This window comes from Sphaeramia orbicularis, chromosome 12 (genome assembly GCF_902148855.1).
Source record: "Sphaeramia orbicularis chromosome 12, fSphaOr1.1, whole genome shotgun sequence".
Taxonomy (NCBI): Eukaryota; Metazoa; Chordata; class Actinopteri; order Kurtiformes; family Apogonidae; genus Sphaeramia; species Sphaeramia orbicularis.
The window spans coordinates 22256299-22279149 of NC_043968.1; the positions used below are offsets into that span (position 1 = coordinate 22256299).

At 38.7% G+C, this 22851-nt stretch overlaps 1 protein-coding gene across 1 annotated transcript in view; it reads left to right on the forward strand.

Annotated features, from left to right (window-relative positions):
* slc41a2b (solute carrier family 41 member 2b) overlaps positions 1 to 21584 on the forward strand; it is a 34130-nt gene extending 12546 nt beyond the window's left edge. The window contains exons 7-11 of the mRNA XM_030149855.1: positions 643 to 790; positions 1252 to 1331; positions 7182 to 7313; positions 8400 to 8548; positions 19201 to 21584. Of these exons, the coding sequence (XP_030005715.1) occupies positions 643 to 790; positions 1252 to 1331; positions 7182 to 7313; positions 8400 to 8548; positions 19201 to 19386 (695 nt within the window). The 3' untranslated portion in view covers positions 19387 to 21584. The remainder of the gene's footprint in view (positions 1 to 642; positions 791 to 1251; positions 1332 to 7181; positions 7314 to 8399; positions 8549 to 19200) is intronic.
* Positions 21585 to 22851: the final 1267 nt, after the last annotated feature.

Sequence of the window (22851 nt, forward strand, 5' to 3'; positions counted from 1 at the left end):
GACATTCCCATCAGCCTCAGCTTCTTCAGTGCTACTATGTCACTGTGCTAACATGCTACACTAATCACCGTGATACAAGGATATGATATTAATATAAGTCATCAGAATATGGTGCAGTTCTCTCCTCTGTGTCCTAATTATGTACTGAATATAAAAGATAGACAACACAATGCTGTTTCAAGCAGCTGTGTAGAAGTAAAACCAAAATATCTTAAGTAGGTTAAGAGGTACTGCCTTGTTGCTTCTGTGCCACAGCTGTCACTCACATGCAGGAGTCATGTTTTATCTCAGAGCACTAAAATTACAATATACTGAAATGAAATCATGGGTAATGATGCCAAAAATACTGTCTCCTGCAGCCGACTAGTATAAAGCATTGTCTGCTTACTTACATGGTAGATCCTGTACCTTATCATGGCGGGGTCTTTATGGGAGTGGCCTTGACTCGGGCTCTTTGCTTCATTGTCTTTCCCTCATATGAATCTATTATCACAGTCAAAATAAAGCAGACATGCTGCAAAAAATGGAACAGAATGACCTTATTCATTTTATTAAAACATGCTTATTCTTTGATTAGATATTTCTTCAAGAAATCATAGTCACCCAACAAAGACACTTAATTTGTCTCATCTTTTCCCCCAGATTCCTACCCATATGTGTCGTCACTGGTCTGCGCCTTCTTCATGTGTCTGACTCCTCTGTGGATCGTCATCTCCTCCAAGCACCCGGCCAGCCGCACCCTGCTCTACTCCGGATGGGAGCCAGTCATCACTGCCATGGTCATCAGCAGGTGTGTATGTGTGTGTTTAGTCTTCAAAGAGGAAAGAACAGCTACGCTGCGTCTGCAAAGCCCAGTGTCTGGTTTGCTTGATGACTCATCCACTAAACAAATTGCAGCTCCCGAGCACATACACTCTCAGGTCCCCTTGAGCCTGGCAGCCTTACAAAAACAGCCTGTAGTGAAGGAATGATTGTCTCGCTTGTTCTCACTCAGTCTCTTTGACACTTGCTTCTCACACTTGGTGCAGGTGATACCACATTTCTCATGCTTTAATAGAGGTGCAGGAAATACAAATATTGCCTCTGGACACTAGAAGCTGAAAATAGCTAAAAACACCTTCCACTCTACTGCAGCTGTTGAAACAGTTTGAATTCACTGGGGCCATCACTTAGATGAAAACAATGCTCTGTTCCTTTGTGTGTCTGTCACAGTAACTGTGGTTCATGATGGAATTATGTTCTTTTCTGCAGCATTGGTGGTCTCATCCTGGACAAAACCGTGTCTGACCCGAATCTGGCTGGCATTGTAGTGTACACCCCAGTTATCAACGGTGAGTCACAGCGACAGCACTTTGTCTTCTTTCATTCTGAATGGCTGAATTGCCGGTGCCCCCAGGGCAAAGAAGCAGAAAAAGAATTTGGTCAATCACAAGGTGAGAGATTTTAATATTACACCTTACTTAATTCATACAGAAATTATAATAGATACACACGTGTAAAAAAGACCCAGTGCTCACATAGATAGCATTAATCCTACACCCCATTTTCTCCACTGTGAAAGTGCAAGGCGCAAAGCTCACAAGAGTCAGCGTTTCATTCACACCTGCTGTATTTTAATACAATAGTCAGGCATCCATATGTATATAGAATGAGTTACTGCCTATTTGGACAAAATCCAACAAAGAATAAAGAAATGTATATACCCATAATACATCTTACTGTGTGCTGGATAACAAAAGTCAACTTAGCGAGATGAAAAATCCACGATGGGGTTTTATTCAAGTCAGAATAGAAGAAAACCATTAAAACCTTATCATGGGAGCTATACTAGTGTGCAGACTTTTCTTTTTTCCATTTGGACATAATCCGCATTTTTTTCCTCCTTTCTCAGAAGACTGTGTTGTGAATTAAATGCATTATAATGTTCAGTCTGACTTGGACGTTGATCATAAGTTAGGCATCTCTCAGATGTTATGTATGAAATCTCTCTAGTCAGACAGTGTCCTTCTGTGACTGTGTTGTCTTAGTTAAGATCTCCCACCATATTGTCCATCATGTCACACTGACTCTCTGTGTGTGGATGAATATGTGCTCAGTTGGGATGTGATATGGTGGCTGAGACATATACATGTGATCCAGAAAATTCATGAACTAATTGATTTTCTTTCCATTTTTAACCAATGCCTTCAATCTTAAACAAATTGCACTTTATGCCAGGGCACTATATAAATTTAACCTCTTTCAATAATTTAAAAAATGTGTCTTAAAAATATTTTTTCAGATCATAGCCAATGAAGCAGCAGTCTTAGGAGAGTAAAGATACGCAGATATCACAATTTGGCCAAAAATATGACTTGGATAATTATTCTATGAGGCGATATTAACAATATAAAGAGTTTTTCTTACATCCCTGTCACTAGGATTTTATTTATCCACTCCTCCTTTATTTTAGCAAACAACTGAAAAATAGTGTTAAAGTAAGTGAATCCCTCACAGACAGTTTTAAAAGAGGTGTACAGTTGATTATTTTTTTGTACTGTAATATTTTCTCTTTATCTTGCACCTCGGTCTTGCAAAATGCAATTTTAAATGAAAAGGTACCTCTGTACAAAACACAACACAAAGTAGGAAGAAAAATGCTCAGCCTCATAGTATGTTTAATTGAATTCCATTATTGGGGAGACATGGATGGTTCATGCAGATTATTCAAGCGATAACTTGATCAGGAATGTTGTATCATGTCGACTTAAAATTCTTTGTTGTTTCACCTGATGGAACTGTGTGATTCAGCTGCAGCCAAACTCTCTTGCTCTTTTTCTCTATGATCAGTCTCAGTATTTGTAATTAATGCAGTTTTTGACCCTTTGAGCTGAGACGAAGTGTTTATACACAAGATGGATGACACGCCATGGAGTCTATTTGTCTTGTTCTGTGCAGCTTCCAGGTGTGAATGTGAAACAAAATGAAGAATGTGCAGTCAACAGTTCCTCTATAAATAAATAAATTAAAGAAAGGCTTCAACGCTCATCAGCATAAGTCATCTAATGAGACTGCTTCAGGGATCCGGCCACAGCCTGACTGTCTGCGCTTCATAAAACCGCTCCTCTTCCTTTTCCTCTTTATAACCATCTCCACGTGCTTACAGGCTCAGCCACGGTTGCCAGGACTCTGGCACCTCTACAACAAGAGATAAGCTTTTAATTAAATGGCATTAATGAGAGCCATTTAACGAGATGGAATACGATTCTGACTCTTAATTGGTTTTCCGTCGAGACGTATCTGGGCACAAAACCGCTGGGAAATCAGGCCCTTATGAGGCCGAGGATGTTTTTATTTTTGTTTGCGCAGTGTCAGGAAAAATCCAGGCCTCAGCAAAGTTTTTGACTGGCTCTGATTTCCAATATTTTTATTCAGGCATAAGGAGACAGTGGGATGTCTGATTAAAATGCACCACTGTTTCTGCGCAAATTAAAAAAAACAACAACAACAACAACAACAAAGGCAGACAGAATAGAAGCTGTGGATTCATGTGTGAGGGATGTTTGATTAGTAAGGAGTGAGGACTGAGATGTGTAGCAGGAGATAAGAAAAGTTAAATTTGTCTTTTTTACCACACTGACCCCCATTATTCCAGTTTAATGCATTACAAATGCACTATGCAGTTTCACCTGCAGTAGAAGCTTTCACTCCTGTAACAAATAATTAATATTAGAAGGGTTAAACAGGCTTCATTTAATTTCCTGTGCTACCTGATCTAATTAATTCTCTTTTATGTAGGAATGAATTGCATTAGCTGCTGTTATGTTCTGTCTGAAATTGACTTTTACCCTGTATTTTGATTTAATATTCACTTTTAGTTATCTTAAACAGCGCTCGATCTGCCTCTTTGAAAGGTGCATATATCACTGTGCTCTTCATCTCGTTCAGTATTTTTCCACTAGACACCATCGAGATACAGCCCAGTCTTTAATCTTTGCTTGTCATCATGGCATTTTTGCCTGTTTTTTAATCTGTCTGCTGTTTGTTGTCAGACAAGGTGTCTGCCCACTTTACATCTCACTACCAATAACCAGTTTCTTTCCTTTTTTTCCCATCTTTTTTTCATTACACTTTATCTGTGTTTGTGTTATCATGTCAGTTCCCATGTTAACGCTATTGGAATAAACAAAATGAAATTAAACCACAAAGAGTGGAGGGGAGATAGGATGAGCAGGCAGACAGTTCGGCGTATCTCTGCAGCCTCCGGGCAGAGCAGCCGAGCTGACATGAGCAGAGATACCCCCCCATTCACAATTCCTACATAGCCTCATAGTTTGCAGCCCACATCTCCTCTTCCTCCTCATCCTCCTCATCCTGGCTCCCCTTGTCAGACCCAGTGACCTGAATAAGCCAGATCGCCCCAAAACCTTCGTCTCTACCTCGACCCCCTACTGAGTTACTTGGGACAGCACCCCTCCACCCAGGATTTACCCAATCTGACAAGGACAAAAGCAGAAAGTCAAAACCCTTACCATGTTTTGACAGAAAGGTCTGCTCAAAAATGTCAAACTGCAGACTGAACATCCTAAATCCTAGTTTGTATTGGTGTTGTCCCGACCAGACATTTACTAGCTTGTAAAATATGAAAATGCTGATACTTCTCAGAAAAGTTTCAGCTTTACAGTGTAATAGTCACACCATAAACTGAACTAAACAGTAAAAGCATATAGTTTTTTGCAGATTAAGGGAATTCTGTCCTGAAACCAAAGGACTCGTAAAACCATGTCATCTGTTTCTCCTTATTACATTAAGTAAAACATAACAGATGCACGGAAAATGTCAAATATGTAAAGCTAGCATCAAAATACAGTAAAAATGGAAAGATTAGTGCACTTTTAACAGCAGCAGCTTAGTTGTTTAGACATATTTCTTGTGTTTTGGCTAAACAAAGCAAACCTTTAAATGACTTCAGCTATTTAGTAGACACAGAGACATTAGATTGATATTTATCTTCCTCCTGGAAAGAAAGCAATTACTGAACTTTATCTTTTAGTGGAAAAGCCAGATCACAGGCGTATTGAGATTGAGAGTGAAAGAGTGTGAGGTATGAGGGCAGATGGGCCTGAGCAAGTCTGAATGTTTGTTGGGAAGTGATGTCTGTTTCCAAGCCCAGTGGGACCTCTGGTAATGCTCCAATAAAATGTCACCAAGCAGACAAAGAGCCACAATAGATTGAATTAAGTGGACATCACCCTGAGGTGGTGGCGGTGTCTAATTTAATATAGTCACCACAATAACGGGTTTGGCTGGGGGCAGAAGTCACACACATGCAGCCTTTTGTTTTGCAGTACGTGACCACTTCAATGACTTAAACCAACCATAAATACAACGAAAATGTGTTTATCTACCAAACTAGAAGCATGAGTGTGTCTTTAAAATGTACTTCAGTGAAAGAGACTTTTAATTATTTTTCAGTTGCTCAACTTGTTTCGATTTGATTTATTATTGAAACTCAAAGCAAAATAAACAACCTACACACGAAATTATAAATATGTCATCATTGTAATATGTCACATGTATAATTTGACAATTCAATAGTCAATAATAATCTTGCAACCACTTTTCACCTTCATGTTGGCACTAGAGGCCAGCCGGTCAATTCTGCATAGCTGTCAGCTGTTGGATGTTTGAGGTAGAGCTGCACATTTAATCACATCACAATCACAGTGTTAGCCTGTTCAATTACATTATCTCAACAGGCTGCAATTTAGTTGCATGTGTGAACTTTTGGGTGCTTATTATGTGTACCTGTAATAAAGAAATGACCACTGTCACTGTTACTTAGTTAAATCCTTTGTGAGAAATTTGAATCTTTGTGTGAGAAATAAAAAAAAGAAGGGAAATTTATCAAGTATTCTTTTCAGATTTTTAATGAAATGTATATAGGTTTCTTTATTTTTAATACGTGGGTCTTGGAAGGTTTTTACGGAATGGTATCATTACCCAAATAGTTTTTAGTCTTAGTCTTTAGTCAGCTGATGTCAGCGTTCTTTTTTGCAGAGGACAATTTGACATACTGTAAAAAGAAAACCATAAGTGTAATCAGTTTTGACTATCTAACAAGTATACATAACAAGAAGAAAATAAAACTACACACTCTGAGAACAGAGAATTTTCTTTTCACTCCTGATGTTATTTTGTTGTCACAGTCCTGGTTTTGTGGTTCTAGTGGCTTGTTCTCGGCACACAGTCTTAACAGAACTTTCTTCTCGTACGGTGTGCAAGAACTATTGCGTGATTGATCAGGTATTCGATTATGACGTGGTTAATGTCTCAGGTGGTAGAGCGGGTCATCCTATAACCAAAGGGCTGGCGGTTCGATTCCTGCTCTGTCCCAGTCAGTCTGTTGTGTCCTTGGGCAAGACACTTAACCCTCCTTGCCACCAGTGCCACTCACACTGGTGTGTGAATGTTTGGTGGTGGTCGGAGGGGCTGTAGGTGCGAATTGGCAGCTACGCTTCTGTCAGTCTGCCCCAGGGCAGCTGTGGATACATATGTAGTTTACCATCACCAGAGGGGGAATGTGAGAGTGAATGAATCATGGGTCAATAATGTAAAGCGCTTTGAGTGCCTAGAAAAGCGCTATAGAAATCTAATGTATTATTATTATTAGTTAATGCGGAAAAGCGGAGGACCTCCAAGGAGTTTGGCACTTGAGTTTCTCATGAAGTATGAAATGTCTTGGCCAGAGTGAACTTTGCTGCTGTTCTTGCCACCACCAGAAGACAATTTCTCTGTTTTCACAGAGTATGTAGGAAGTCTGAAACTACAAGAAAGAATTGGAGAGTTGTCTGCCATGTCTGTCGTTTTGACCAAAGAGTTCAGTCTAGTCTGTCCTCTATGGCTAAACATTTATTGAGTAACAATGTTTTACACAAATATCACTGTTTATTATAATTTATTCAGATGTTAAAGCTCAACTACTACTAGATGTGCACAGTTTGAGATGTTCTAATTTAGTTATAATATTTGCTGTGAAGAAACACCAAGAATGACTGATGTCATCAGTGCATTTTATCAACCACATAGTGACAAATGTTCCATTCTGTGTGTTTTGATCTCATTTCTTATCTACCTATGGATTGTTATGGTCTTTATCCTCTTCTTCTTTCATGAACTATATGTTTGTATGTCATGCTCAGGTATTGGGGGTAACCTAGTGGCTATCCAGTCCAGCAGGATCTCCACTCACCTGCATTTCCACTGTGCTCCTGGGGAGGTGCCCGATGAGGCCAAAGGCTGCTACTATCCCTGTCGCACATTCTGCGGAACAGGTCAGTATCATACAAGCATGTTTAATAACAGATCATATTACTGTTGACTGTTCAGCTTCATCATGACTTCATGCCAATTCAAGGTGTGAAACGATTGCTGTAACAGTGTTGGTTACTAATGCGAAGCCTCTACCTCAGACTTTATAACTGGCCTTCACAAGCTGGTTAGTTTGCGTGTTCAGACTAGATTTGGGTGCCATGCTAACTAGAAATCTTGTCAGGATTAATTGTCAATTGAGTTCTTAGGTTTACACGGTGGTTCTTTGTTCTGCATCTGTGAGCTGAGAGCTGCTGGTCCTTTGTCCCAGTGGGCAGGTAATTGCCAGTTCTCAGGTATAAATTAATTCCTTGTTAGATGTTTAGAATGAAAATTAGTAGGATCCTGAATATAGGCGACTGGAATTGGGAATGACTTATTCATTGTATGCTGCAACTAACAGTTGGTTTTGTTACTGATGACTCATGAATTTGTTTTGCTATTAACCTATAAAGACCCAAACATCCACCGTCAACCAAAAGCATTTTCTGACCTAAACTGTTGATCCACTAATCCTGTCAATCCATGTAAGTAATAATTGTAAAATGCAGTTTGTCATCTTTTGATGGTCATCTGATATGATCCATTTGGACATTCAGAGGCTCCGTAGTTACTGTGGAAACACTATCACCTTCTGTAACATTGATTCACCAGTAAAACCCATGGAGTTGGATCAGTGGCAGTGGATGAACACACTTGGTTTATGTTCAGTTAATGATAGATTTGACTGGAAAAGTCTTAGTTTTGATATAATAACCTTTGACTTTACTCTGAGCTTTAATGAACCTCTACATGATCAGTGAATTAAACATAGGAAAATACATGATTTTCACTGGGAAAAAAAAGCAAAGTTCAGAGGATAAAATTATAATAAATGGTGATAAATCACTTTGGAAAGGTTAGATATTGAGAAAAATTCATTTGGGAACTGACATAAAAGTGACACTGGGTCCTTATGGGTTAAGTTAGGATTTTGGCTAAAATGTTGAAAAATGGCTTTGATATATTTTTATGAGTTCCTTTCTTTTCCATTTCTCATATTCCCTCAGGAGCCAATCATCGATCTGCCCAGGTGCTGTTCCTGTTGGTGATCCCGGGTCACCTGATCTTTCTTTACACCATTCACCTGATGAAGAGCGGTCACACCACTCTGACGCCCATCTTCATGTCCGTCTACCTGGCTGCTGCTATGCTGCAGGTGAGCTCGGGTTGACTTTATTGCCACTGCATTTTACAGTGCAGTTTTAGATTTAGATAGACACTTTTCTTTTTCTTTGCATGGTTGTTCTTTGAACAGATATAGCAGACATGAAATTTCTAGTTTCATGCTGAAATAGCATTGTGGACAAAAACAAATCCCTTATTTGCTCATTTGATATTTAGAAAGCATTTAGAGAACGTTTCTGGACCTAATCTGTAATGTTGCTAGTTTTCCACGTTATTTTTGTGTCTAGAGATTGAGTGTCTGAGTAGGTTCCTGTGTAAGATAACTGGATGAGTGTTTTTTTAATTCTGAAATAGACGAAACTAGTGTGTGTCCTGGTTTCTGGCAATGCCTGCAGAAATCTGAATTTTGTATGTTTTTGTTTTGACAGCAGTTTGGATTATTTTTTGGAATGTACAACTGAATTATAAATCATTGGTTTTGTTTTTCCACATCATCTGTCTTAATGTGTGGAATCTGAATAATTTTGTTGGTGTTTTCTTGTGTTGTGGATGCTTGCATTGCTTCAAGGTTTTTAAGGATCCCATAAATCTTTAATACAGACGTGGAACATTAGGCTGTAATCCTGGCCACTGAGGAGTTGGAGACCTTCCAAATCAATTAAATCTGTGGCCAGTAGAGCTGCTTTAAGGGTCCTTCAGTCCCCAATGGAACATCAAATGGCAGACTGGGCCCATGGGGTTATTTTGAAGTTATGAGGGTGGAAACAGTGTGCTTCCTTTACAGTGGAATATTTACAGTCTCATAGGACACAACACTGATCAATTCATCGATTGGACAACTTTAGACACTACTGCTGATTTTTAGTGTTTGACAGGGCTCACAAATCAAAACAACTGACTGATATCACCCATATGATATGAATATAGATGATAACAACACTGCAAAACACTGCCTGAATCATGATGAATATGAAACTTTTATTTACTATGCATTTGCACGCTGCACACGGACATTTAACTGATCAAAGGAAACCCTAGCTAACTGTCACTTCCCCTCAGATTAATTGGTTTCAATCTGATGATGTTTACAAGGTTGGTTATTCCAAGTCAGATAATCATAGCAGTACAGAACAGTGTTATCACACACTGCAGATTTCCCTCCTGTCGTGAAAGTCTAACAGTCAGACCATATGAGCTGCTGCATATGAGAATAATTCATGAACTTTTTGTTGTTTTTTTGACAAATCTTCTGCTTTGACTGATGGTTTGTGTTCTGTTTTATAGCACCAGGGTCATTATGGAATAATTGTTTATTGAAGCATACTTGCAGATATTACTCATAGAACGGGTGCTTCATTCGCTTTGTCATCAGAGTATATCTCCAGACCCAGGCAGAAAAGCAGAAAGTAATTATTAGGATGAATGCTGCTCATATTATGCAGTGTTCAACACAAGGTGGGTCTTTTCTTCATTTTTAGGATGCCTTATTTCAGGGCTTCTACAATATGAATACATTAGAATGCCTTTAATCGAAGAAATGGCTGTAAGTATCAAATATACAACAGAATCCATGGTTATGTTACATAAACCTGAGGATTTAGTAAGAGTAAACCCTGTTAGCCTACTACATATTCTATTTGACTGTCTGTCAAATGTCTTTTTATACACTGATTATTTCACTATGTGCAATTGCTCTTGCTTGCACCTTAAATCTCACATGGCCTTTTGCAGCTCTCATGTACATGCCTGGTTTATTTATAGTTGAATGATGTGCCACCTTATTGCAGGCACTATGGACTAACCTCTGAAACAAAACCTTACCTGTAAAGTAGCACATTAGCAGAACAGCACTTTAATTTAACATGCACTATTTAGGTGTAGCACTACAGCAGATACAGATAAACTTTATTCATCCCCAGGGACAAATTCTAACAACTTTATAATATTAGTGACCTCTTAGCACTCCCAGGGTGGCCTTGCTTTGCATCTTAACGAGTGAGCAGTGATTAGGTAGAATATGAAACATGGTTTAACTTAATCACAAGTTAATCTTTTATTACTCGGTAGTTCTTATTTCTATGTTTTTCTTTTAAAATAGCTTTTGCGGTAGATTTGAATTAGTTGTTATAGGCTTTAATAGGTACACATTTGCTAATCTTGCAGTAATGTCTCATAAGTTTGAAGCCCACGCTGTTCTTCAGTTACTTTGGTTTTGATTTTGTGACTTGATATCCTGCTCACAGAAAGTACATCCTGGCTTTTAATTCACTGACAGCCACAGTGGATAGATAAAAATATATAAACTGACTTTGGGGTTAAGCTGGTTCAAATGTGGACCATGACCTGATGTCTAAGGGAAATTTCACACCCTGAGGCAAGACCAGGTGGGAACTGCTGTTCTAAAACTCATCAAAGTCAGCTTTTACCTGTGAGGTTTAGGTGAATGGCAGACTGTCTAGTGCTCACCCTGAAGGGGATGTACAGACTTCATGTCTGTTTTACTGAAGAGGTAAGAAATGCTCCTGATGCCTTTGTCTCTCTGAAAACAAACACGTGGGTGTTTGAGGAGACGGCTATATTTGTGTTGTGGATGCACCTTCATTGAGCCTCTCCACCTACATTTCAAGCCAGGCGATAATGATGGTGATAAAAATTCTGCAGCTCTCATCATCTCTCCTGACAGTAAATGAAGCCATCAGCTCGACAGTTTGAGTGTGTAAAATGGGAGCTTGGTATGTTTTTTTTAATAGTCATTTAGAATCCCTGATTTCATGGGGAACATTCTTTTTTTCAGATTTTTGATGTCTATTGTTATGAATTTGTTTTACTTGAATGTGGTGGGCAATGCAAACACTTAGCTGTATCGCACCATTTACATACCTGTTGCATTTATTAGAATAGTTGCCTCAGTAGTAGTTATTTGTGTTGACAACTGTTGTTTTACACAAACCTTCATAAAAACAGCTGGATGACACTTACATTTCATCTCTATTTTGCCATCACTTTCCACTGTGTTATTTTGCTTTTTTGACTATTATCTATCTTTGTATGCGTTTGTGATAATGATTGAACCAGAACTCTTAAATAGAGCTAAAATGGTCAAAAGCAGCAGTAATGTTGACCATGCCCTGCTCTGGTCTTCCCTCCAGGGGTCAGAATATCAACGTTCAAGCTTACAAGATCAAACTATCTTAAACCTAGAGTCTATACAGTCTAGTATTCTGGCAGGGTATTCCCCCCGAAGTGATTCACGTTTGCTCATGTAATTTAAACTTTACTGTGTCTCTGTTTATATGGACGTAAATATTTATTGTGTATCATTTTAGAAAATCGAATCATATGTAATTAAATAAACAAAAAAACAAAACTCATATAAAGGGAAATTAAAGGTGCGGGATACTTTTGTGACCAATTTTTCATCAAATCTGTAAAACCTCAGTCATAGCCTAAGTATCAGGAATCTGTAAGTCTTTCTGTGATTACTCACCTGAATCTCTTGCATTATGGTGGACAATTTCAAAATGCCATCCAGCATAAACAAACCATTTGTTTACAAACCGAGCCAGGAGGTCACTCGGGCATCTTTGGAATTTTGTCGTGACGTGCATTGTGGGAAAGGGAGGTTCGCGCAGCCACCTGGCAGCGGCAGCACAACCATATGGTATTATATGGATGAAACAAAGACGACGCGAAAACGGCTGAAATGCGGAAATGGCTGGAGGAATATGCATAGAGGGAAGGGAGCTCCTTCTGTTTCAACGTCATGTCTGTTCCAGCTGCTGCTGTAAGGTGGCTGTGCGAGCCTTCACTTCCCACAATGCACGACGCGACAAAATTCCAAAGATGCCCGAGTGACCTCCCGGCTCGGTTTGTAAACACATGGTTTGTTTATGCTGGATGGCACTTTGAAATTGTTCACTGTAATGCAAGAGAGTCAGGTGAGTAATCACAGAAAGACTTACAGATTCATGATACTTAGGCTATGACTGAGGTTTTACAGATTTGATGAAAAATTGGTCACGAAAGTATCCCGCACCTTTAAGTTTGATATTCTAAATGAGTATCAAGCCTGGGTCAGCATCTCTTCTGAGTGCAGTCCAATTTTTAGTAAAACAGAGCTGTCAGTGTATCTTTTGCAAGATGTTGATGGAACAAGTAATATTGTGACGTTACTATGACTCCTGAATGTAATTTATATTTACTAGCACCATATGTGTTATATGATCCATGCCCATAAGTAGGTCATCTTCCTCAGATGATGCTTTTGTTTTACTTGAAATGCTGGTAACATAATAATGGCATAGAATGAGCAGCAAAAAACAAATCATTAACATCATTATTTGAAATGGAATTAATGAACAAAAATGTCACATTATGACACATCTAAAATTGAAACGTAGTTACTTTATCCGAGTAGAAGTGTTTCATTTCCTGTTTCCTCACCAAATATCCCCCAGAGATTCCTGTATACTCACTGTTTCCCTTCCTCATTTTACATTTTTCCCCTCTTCGCTGTGCTCAACAAGTCCCAATTTAGCAAAGCTGATAGTAACATGGAGGAATTTTGATAATGTCATTTTAGTTCAAGTTAAGAAGTACTATAACAGTCTGTTCCTTTTAATAGCAGTGATAAGCTGAAATTGCCTGGCACAGTTTCCTAATGTTCTACTTAATATGGAAGCCATAGAAAATTAGGAGAGAAATTGAAACATTTCTGCAGAAGAGCTTGACTCATTGTGATATCTCAATGAGCTTTTTCAGTACAGTTGCTGAGCAGAAAAGAAAGAATACACTTAAACCGATGGGTGCTTCTGAATGTTTTGGTACTCAGAGGCTTATGGTCATACTCTAATCCCAGGGCAAGCCCAACAAAAGTAGAGATAATCTGAAAATATTAATAAGACAAGGTCATGCAAACTAATAAAAAGGCAGCAGAATGATATAAGTTGTGGGGGTGAATAAGAAAAGTAAAGAAGATTTGACAGTTAAATACTTTTTTAATGATGAATGAGCATGAGTGTAGTGATTCACTGGAATCTACATCCTGTGACATTTAATAATACTCAGCCTTTATGTTCAGTAACTGTGTAAAAGACTCTTAAAGAAGGTGAACATCTCCTTCTCTGAGGCTCAAGTCTCATTATTCCAGTTGCGGTTGGTTATGAGATCAGATTACCAGTGTTTCCTGACAGATAAGGCATTCTGCTTATCTGAATCAGAGAAAGCTGATCGATGTCTTATCTGTCATTCAAACCGATCATCTTATGCAGAAAGCAAGACTCCAAAAAAACAAAAACACATCACAGCTTTCCAAGTTTCGACACTGACATTCTATTTTATAAATTCTGAAAATATCACATGCCCCTCTGATTCACTCACGTTTAAATTAAGTCAGTTTTTCTGTTGGATCAGAATGTGTGTTGGGTCTGTGTTAAAAATAGGATTGCAGTAAAGATGAGAATCACAAGTGAAGTGGGGATATGTTCAGTCAGACTGTCTATAACATCCTTCTCTATATGCTGCATTTGTTATTAAGTAGGTATATAATCTACTGGATGATGTAGAAAAACGCCAAATGATAAAAATATTAGAAATATGACTGCTAACAAAATGTAAGGTTCTATTTCTGCTTTAAAATGTTCAATTATGACTGAAAATTATCATTAGTGCTTAGAATAAGGAGCTCTGAAGTTATTCCAAAGATGCTGATGTAGTTGAATGTAGGGAATTAAGGGAATATGTTCATACTGACTGTCCTGCTGATTTATGTAACCACTGAATGAATGAATGAATGAATGAATGTTTTTATTATTGTGTCTTGCATACAGACATGCCCAGCCCTTCCATGGTCTTATAAGACACCATAAATACAAACCAAAGATCAAATACCATACAATAGGCACAGTATATAAACAAAACAAAATACTGACCTATTTAAACAAACATAACTGCTGCTTTTTCCAGGCTTTACAAACAAATAATGCTAATTTAAACACATTTCAACTAAACAACCATTTCATCTTGTCATCATCAGTGCTCCAGAACAGATCAGGATTTCGGATAAAAATATCATCAAACAAAGAGGCTCTCAGTTCATCATATAGAGGACAATACAAAAGAAAATGTGATTCACTAGAGGGAATAGTGAGTCACTCTGTTCTCCCATGGTGAGGAAAACTAATACCACCGAGCCTTTGACCAAAGTGTCAGAATATGAAGAGATGGGATGAGAACCATTAAGAAACAACTTCTAGAGTAAAAGAAAGTGACACAGTGTAAAAAAGCTAGAAGCGCTGTTGTTTTCAATATCAATGTCAGATTTATATTGAAATTATATAGTGCATCTGTCACTGCTCAAAGTGCTGTACAGGACTGAAATATCAAATAAAAAAAATAACAATAAAGAGATAAAAACAAATAAAGGAAGCAACAACTTATTAGAACATAATACTATACAATACAATAAATGTAATCCAACAACAATATAATAAAAAGCCCAGATGGAAAGCAAACTCGAATTGTGTTAAATACATTAACACAATCACAATGATACACAGTGACACAATAACACAATTACTGCACTCTTACCAGTATTATATTTTAATACACGCTCACAAAGTGAATTTGACTGCATGAGCTTGTCATGAATGTCGTCTCAAATCAGTTTATTGTGGTTTGCATATGCTCACATCGGAATAAGATTGACGTTTACACCCCCACCCCCCTATTTTGCGGGGGTGTAAATTCAGGAATTCCGTCCATCTGTTAGAGGTTTTGGTCCAACCGATTCCTCGAGGACGAATCACACAATTCTTTTCAAATTCAACACATATTTTCTTTATCTTTAGTAGAGGTGCAGTGCCAAGTTTAATGGGATGGGCAAACTTCTATTTTTAAATTTTTCCCCCAAAAAATTGGCCAACTGGTCATTACTCCTGCCCTATAGGGGGGTGGTAATATAGTATATAGAGGCAAAGTGTTGTGTGGCGAGGGTATTGGTAAGCTCTGGTTACTTTTCCACTTGTTGTTACTTGGCTTGACTAGAACATGTCCTTTGACCTTATTATCTACTCATTTTTTCTTTCTGTATCATCTTCTTTTGAGGAGACAAATGAAAATCTCTTATTTGTTTAAACCCCCTTACATCAGATACACTGGTTCCAAGTGTAAAAAAAAAAATTAGGTTTTTTTTTTTCTGACTGAAATGTGGCAAGTTCCTGTTTTTCTAGCATAAACCGTGTGAAGTGAGAGCCACGCTGCTTGCCAAGATGAATCTTTAGATGGTCTGAGAGTGACGACAGATGGTACATTGGATGAAACCCTTTGAGTTCAATGTACATTCTGTAGATGGAGAAGCAGAAGGACGCTTCAGGAAAAGCCAACACTAGAAGGGAAACTCAGATTTCAGGACAGGATATTCCAGTGCAGTGCAGTGTGAGGTGAGCCGAAATGACGTCCACTAAGGTGTAATTGCCCCGTGGAAGGTGCTGAAGTAATCCGGTAATGCACCTCAAGCCTGTTTTGGCAGATAATTACCCAGCAATCACATGTGCAGGCTCCAGGAGTTCTACTAATGTCATGGTGTCATAGGAAAACAGGCCATACTGCCTCATTTGGCCAGTTTCACTCTGAGACAGAAATGGATAGAGAGACTCACAGAGATTGAGAATAGCCCTGACAAATCATCCTCGATCCGGAGTGTAAATGCCAGCCAGTACAAATCCTCACTTCTCTGCAGTGATCTCCCAGGTGAGAGAGTAGGACTTGAAGATTATAGACGAAAAAGGTCTCATATCCTTTTTCCTCCCTCACTCAAGCTTCGTCCCACAGGTTGTGAGACATAAGATTTCCTCCCTTAAAACTCCTGAGCCTTTGTATTCGTCTTAAGTCTAAACCTCCATTCCACATTCAAATAAACCTATAAGTACACACACTGCATCTGTATTAATGCCACTCTACCGGCTTCTTCAGAGGCGTAGATATGTATCATCTGGGAAAACATAATTGGGTTTAGCTGTACTCTTGAAAATAACTGCTCTCTGCAATACTTGATTTGCAGACCATTACAAGCCGTTTCACATCGTTGATCCAATATCGTATATTGGCTTATTGTAGTGCATGACTTGAATAAAAGGACGTATAGGAATGACTTGAATATACTAGACCCACATTCAGGTATTGTATTAGTACTTTTTGTGTGATTAATTCAATCCTCTGAATGTTTCATCGATGCATTACAGAGTGAGTATATGTGACCTTCATGCACAAACCACTGGTGCAAATGCGTCATTCATTCTAAGAGCAACAAACAAGAGGACTCACTTTAGCTCAGTTCAGCTCATTGTGTTTCGTTCTAAACAGGTTTATCAAAGCACCTGTTGTCCTCTATATATAACTGTCTCGTACTATCCAGAGGCACAAATCACAGAAAGAAAACTTATTCTCTTTCTCAGCACAATTTACTATTCTCATCTGTGGCAATTTGATAGGTAAAATGTGGTGCAATTTTTGGGTTTTAGGCTGATTGGTTGAAACGAGGACTCTAAATATGTTATTTTTTCTGCTCCGTCACAAAATTACAAAGGTATAACAAAACCGCTGTCTTGTCATTTATATTTGCAAACTAGAAAACAAGAAAAAAAGACAAAAGACAAGTCAAACAATTAAAATATGTACAGGTTAGTTGGATACCGGAATGTGAAAACAGCTTCCTTCTGGAGCTCTCTCCGCTTTGTCCAAATATCAAATACAAACAGATTTATGTGATTTAATTCCATGCCATTATGGGAAAATGAAACCAGCAATAGAGTCGCATCCTGGTCCCGTCTGACAGTATCCGATCAGCGATTGGTAATTACAGCTGTCAGTCATGTATTTAACCCACTCATCTGTAATTAGACAAAATCAGGGCATCATATGGTTGAGTTTCAACAGCCTGAAAAAAACAGGCAAGGGAGTAAATAAAGTCTCATGTCCTCTGAGGGAACCAAGTAATAAGTGACACTGAAAAACTACTGCAGCTTTAAGTGAAGCTCATAATGATCATATGTTGTGCAGCTTAGAAAACATGAAGAGACACATCTTGTCAATATTTAACGGCATAGAAATAACATTTACAGCGAGACAAGAAAAGCACTAGTAGTCTAGGTTGATAAAAAAGAAATGGAAGCGTTGTCAGTTCTTGGAAAGCCACTTCTGTGATTTCTTCATATAAATACTGCAAGATAACAAGAGCAAACTTTAATTACATAACATCAATTTTCTGTTTTCGGACTTCTATTTTGTGCAAAACTGCAACACAAACAGTTACTGTGTGAAAATGATTTATACAGAGAGACTCTTGTTCTATCTGAAGCTGCGACACGAAAAAAAAAAAAAAAAATCTTTCCAGAGTGTCACTCACTTGCCCACGTTGGAACATGTGGCTTTAGATTATTTTAGCTCGAGCCTTTTTCCAACTCCTCTTTCCAAGTTGTTTGTGACAAAGCCACAGGATTGGCAATCAACTCACACTTCTACCAACACCCACAACAAACTAAAAACCATTCAGACATGATATTTATCCTCAGATTTTCTCGAGCTACCTGTGGAAGGGGATCTGTGATTGAAGAAATGGACACAAAGGAGGATGCGGACAGGCGTAGCATCTCAGAAGATCAAACGGCTTTTATCTTGTAGATGTTCCCGAGCTATCGCCACTCAGACATGATTAAGGAAGTGAATACAAGAAAGAACAGACTGGGCTGCATGATGGATCGACACTCTGTTATATTTGTCTCATCTGTTTCATTTGTCATTGATTTTACCAAAATTTGAAACTGGATAAATCTGGGTGCTTGAAAAACTGACAGGCTGAAAGTTTACACTCAGCCCCCCCCCGCCTGTCTTTCTGTTTCAGTCTGAGAAAAAAAAAACCCAAAAAAAACAGGCTTTTACCCTCGGTGGGAAATTATGTACTGTAAATGATGGATTGCAGATGGCAGTTTCTGCTCAGACGACGGATGGAAAGCAACAATTGCTACAACTGAGAGGATGTCCGACTGTGCCACCCTGTCATCACCAATAAAAGACGAAGCTAGAACACCCTCTGTCAGGTTGGAAAGCTTGGGAGACGCGTTCTTTGTGTCGTGACAGAACATTATAGGATAAGAATGCAGGACGCCACATTGTTTAGTGGGATTACAAATTCTATTAAACTCAAACAATGCCATTTAAAAGCCAAGTGTGGCTGTCAACAAAACTCATACTTTTAATATATATGCAAAAAATGATAAATAATCATATCAACTCTTCCCGCTGCCTCTTGATACCATCATGCCTCCTTGTATACTTAGCACGTCACTGTATTTGAGTGAATGCACCACTTTTTTTGTTTTTATAATATTTGCTCTGCCAACTCTGGACAGCTCATTTCCCCTTAAATTATAGACTTGTCCTTATCTTTTAATAGACTTCTCTTTTTCTCTCGGCACCGTTCCCTCCATGCGTGGAAAGTTGAATTATGAATAGCCTCGTCGTACTCAGTCTGCTGCTCTGTCCATTACTCCCTCGCCTTGCTCCTGCAGTTTGTTTACAACCACTTTGAAAACAGTTTTTCCTTTGTTTTCTTTCCATTCTTTGATCAGAATCGCTCATCTCTCTCTCTCTCTCTCTTTCTTTCTCTCTTTCTCTCTTCTCTTTCAGGTGTTGTTGTTGTTGTGCATAGCTGATTGGATGGTTCACTCCATGTGGCGCAGCGGCAAAGACCCAGACAGTTTCTCCATCCCCTACCTGACAGCATTGGGTGACCTGTTGGGCACTGCCCTGCTGGCGCTCAGCTTCCACTTCCTGTGGCTCATAGGCGACCAAGACAGCGACGTGGGCGACTGAGGCGGCTTCTGACCGACTATTTCACACGCCCCTCGGCTTTACGGGAATGCGGGTGCTCTCTGTCACTTGCCAGCACATTCCTCTGTTTCTCGAAACTTCACTTAAACCACATGAGGGTTTGGAAATCATGACTATTTTCTGCTCCTTTTTCTACACACATGAAAGATAAAAGACATGAAGTCGAATGCGTTTAGACTGTTATATCTGGAGAGATTTTCTGCGTTGTTTGCACCAAAGCGCCTGCGTATTATCTGGCTGGTCTTGTTGAGCTGTGCAGGCAAAACACCAGCCCCCACCCACAACAGGAAGGAACCCCTGCTGCTTCTCACTGATGATCTCTGCCATCAGTTGGAGATCCTCTATACTTTAAAACAGTCTCTTTGGCTGGCCGATATTTTTGGGGGGATTTTTCACCCAAAGAGTTATTTGTTACCTGCCTTGTTGTATGTTGTTGTTTTGCATCAACACTTCAGTGCAGGGAACGAAGACAAGAAAATGTAGCTTGTTTCAGATCTGCTGGTACAAGAGTTCAAAGGGAAAGACATAAAATATTATTGATGGTCTAGAGTCAGCATTTCTATGGTGTCTACCTGTTTTTGTTTTGTTTCCCTGTGTCTTAACCCAGCGTGTGTTCAGTCTCTGTGATATGGTATTTTACACACTTCTCTGCAAGGATAAAGATGGGAAAATCTATCACAAATATAATTGTACACACTGGTTGTTCAAAGACAGTCTCATAGTCGTTTTATACTGTTTAATGTGAATATATATGGGTTTTTTTTTTCTAGCCATGTAACACGGCATGGGATCAAAGTCACAATGTCGAACACACTTGATCATTCAGCAGAATATTGTGTGCATGTAAATGTAGCCGGTGGCTCTTTTCAACTCCAATATGTGCCTCTTGAGATTCACTGGTTGACAAGGTACTCTCTCAGTCATGCCATTAATGCAACCTTCTTTCTACTATATTGTAATCCTGTGCAATTGCTTTTTGTACTCACAATAATTGTATTTTCTAAGAGTTTCAGTCCAAAATGAGATATCACCACTATCATTATATTATTTACAAACTAAATGTCAGATTGGTTCAAAGTGGATGTATATTGTTTTAGATTGAAACCCTTCATTTTTTGCATTTGCGGCTGATTCGAGCCAAAAATAGCAAAATAAATCCAGTGATTCCAGTCCAGTGATTGAATAGCATCTCATTTCGGGTTGTTTTTGCTCAAGGGTTTTCGTTTACGCGCAGATGTGCTCTCATCCACATGGGCACATGGCGGTAGTCATTACTGCATTGTCGAGGAAAAAAGCCATCACAGTGGTCTGAAAGCAGCAGATGAAAGCTTAAGTATTGAGCCAGGAAAGAAAATACAAGTTATGATTGGAATGAAGAGCGAAAATCTTCATTCCCCTCTATTTGCTTGAAGTAAGCCCGAGATATAAACTGCGTTCTCAGATGGTCTCCATGACAACACGACCGGGCGATGCTTATCCTCTTCTCTTGACCCCGTTGTTTGGGAAAACATGCAATTCTGCACAGATGTCACACTTAACGCCCACCTGCAACCACTACAGTAGCTCATGCTTCCTTGCTGAAGTTGGCTTTGACTTGCTGCACAGCTCTTTGGGAATGTAACGTTGCAATATTTTAGCAGGAGCATACAAACCTGCTTGAAGTTCAAGTAAAATGAGTTGTCAACTGGCTCTGTGGGTGCTCACTAAATGATTGAGACTGACTTTAATGACTTTAATGATTCCTTTTGATGCTGGTTCTCCACTAACGGGGTCTGGGTTAACACTGGAGGATTTACTGGGTAGAAATACTGTTGTTTTTCAATCGAAAGCCAAAGTGTTCACAATTAAATAAATGACTATCAGCATATACAAACAATTCTATAATGCCTATGAACATAACAGTTGTGAGATGTTATTTAGTACTGCTTTCATATCACTATCATGCAATATTATCAGCCTAAACAACCAGAAACAGACCGTTATCTAATGAACATAGTAGCTGCTGAATAGACCAATCAAATCACCAGCTCTGCTCTACTTGTCTTGATTGAACGATAAAGACAAAGATGATGATGTAAAGTCTCTCAGTATGACATTAACAGGCCATTGTGTAGAAGCATTCTGAAATGAAACATTTTGGAAGAATACAGAATTAAATAAAAGTGATTTGCAGAAAACAATGTAATAATGAGTGGAGAATTAAAGCAGCATTAAATCATGTTTTCATTTCACACTAATTATGTGAATGTTAAATGTTTAATTATTCCACAGTTTAACAGTTGTATCATCTAACTGCATTTATTCAAGCCCAGTTAGTCACCGTAATAACTGAGCTCTGTATTCATTACCTTTTTGTCCATCATAGCACTGCATTTTGCGAAGGGTCACATTTATGTGCCACACTGTAACAACTTAAAGGTCCAGTGTGTAAGATTTAGGACCAACTATAATATACCTAATCATATTTGGCTTAAATTAAAGTAACCTAAAAAATAAGAACCATTGATTTATGAAAAATATGGACAGGCGTGTAAAGTTCTTACATTGCTAAAGTGCATTTAGTGGGTCTTAAAGGTCTAACGAGTGTCAAATGAAGCCTTGAAAAGAGGGAAATTTTCCTCTTTTCACTGTGTTTCTGTGCTTGACTGTTAAGAGACTGGAGTGACTTAACTTTGGGAAAGGAAGAGTCCTCTTTATCAGGTGTAGATAAATGTTTACATGGAACATATTATGGCTCTACTTTCCTGAACTTATTTTTTGTATGTAAATGTTTTGATTAATTACTGATTTATTCACAATGAAAAAGGAGGTGCTACTTAGATACAAGTCAAATAAATCACCAGCTGACGTTTGCTAATGACCTAGATAGTGGATGTGGTGTGAATCCACTCTCTATCTGGGATAAATAAGACCCAGTATGTGCCTGGTGATGCATTCAGTACGTACTGATGCATACATTTTTGTTCCCTAAAGTCCCTCCAGATTCACTGTCAGGAGGTGTTATACCAGACATTAAAGAGACATGGACGTCATTATTCCTGAAATGCTGTCTACAGGCGCCTGTGTCCTTATGTTGATGGATAATTAGCATGACAGCTGCCATTTAAGATGATGGCTGATGGGTTTGCTTATTTGTTAGAGAAACGCATCTGTAATACCATTAAACATCAAAGATTCCTTAGAAGTAGTCTCACAATCGATTTGCGGCGGCAGACAGACCACTGTACGTCCGTGGAGCTGATAAGAAAACAAACAGCAGCTGATAAAAGCACAGACATGTCTATGCAATTGTGTGGCTTTCCGTGAAAGCTAACATGACAGCATGGAAATAAGATCAACTTCAAAGTTGAATGTCACAAGGTGTGTCTTTCTCAGTAAAAGGAGCAGGCGGTTGGTGGATCAAAAGAAGCAGGTACTAAGAGACCTTGTGCGTGGTCTAAATGTAAA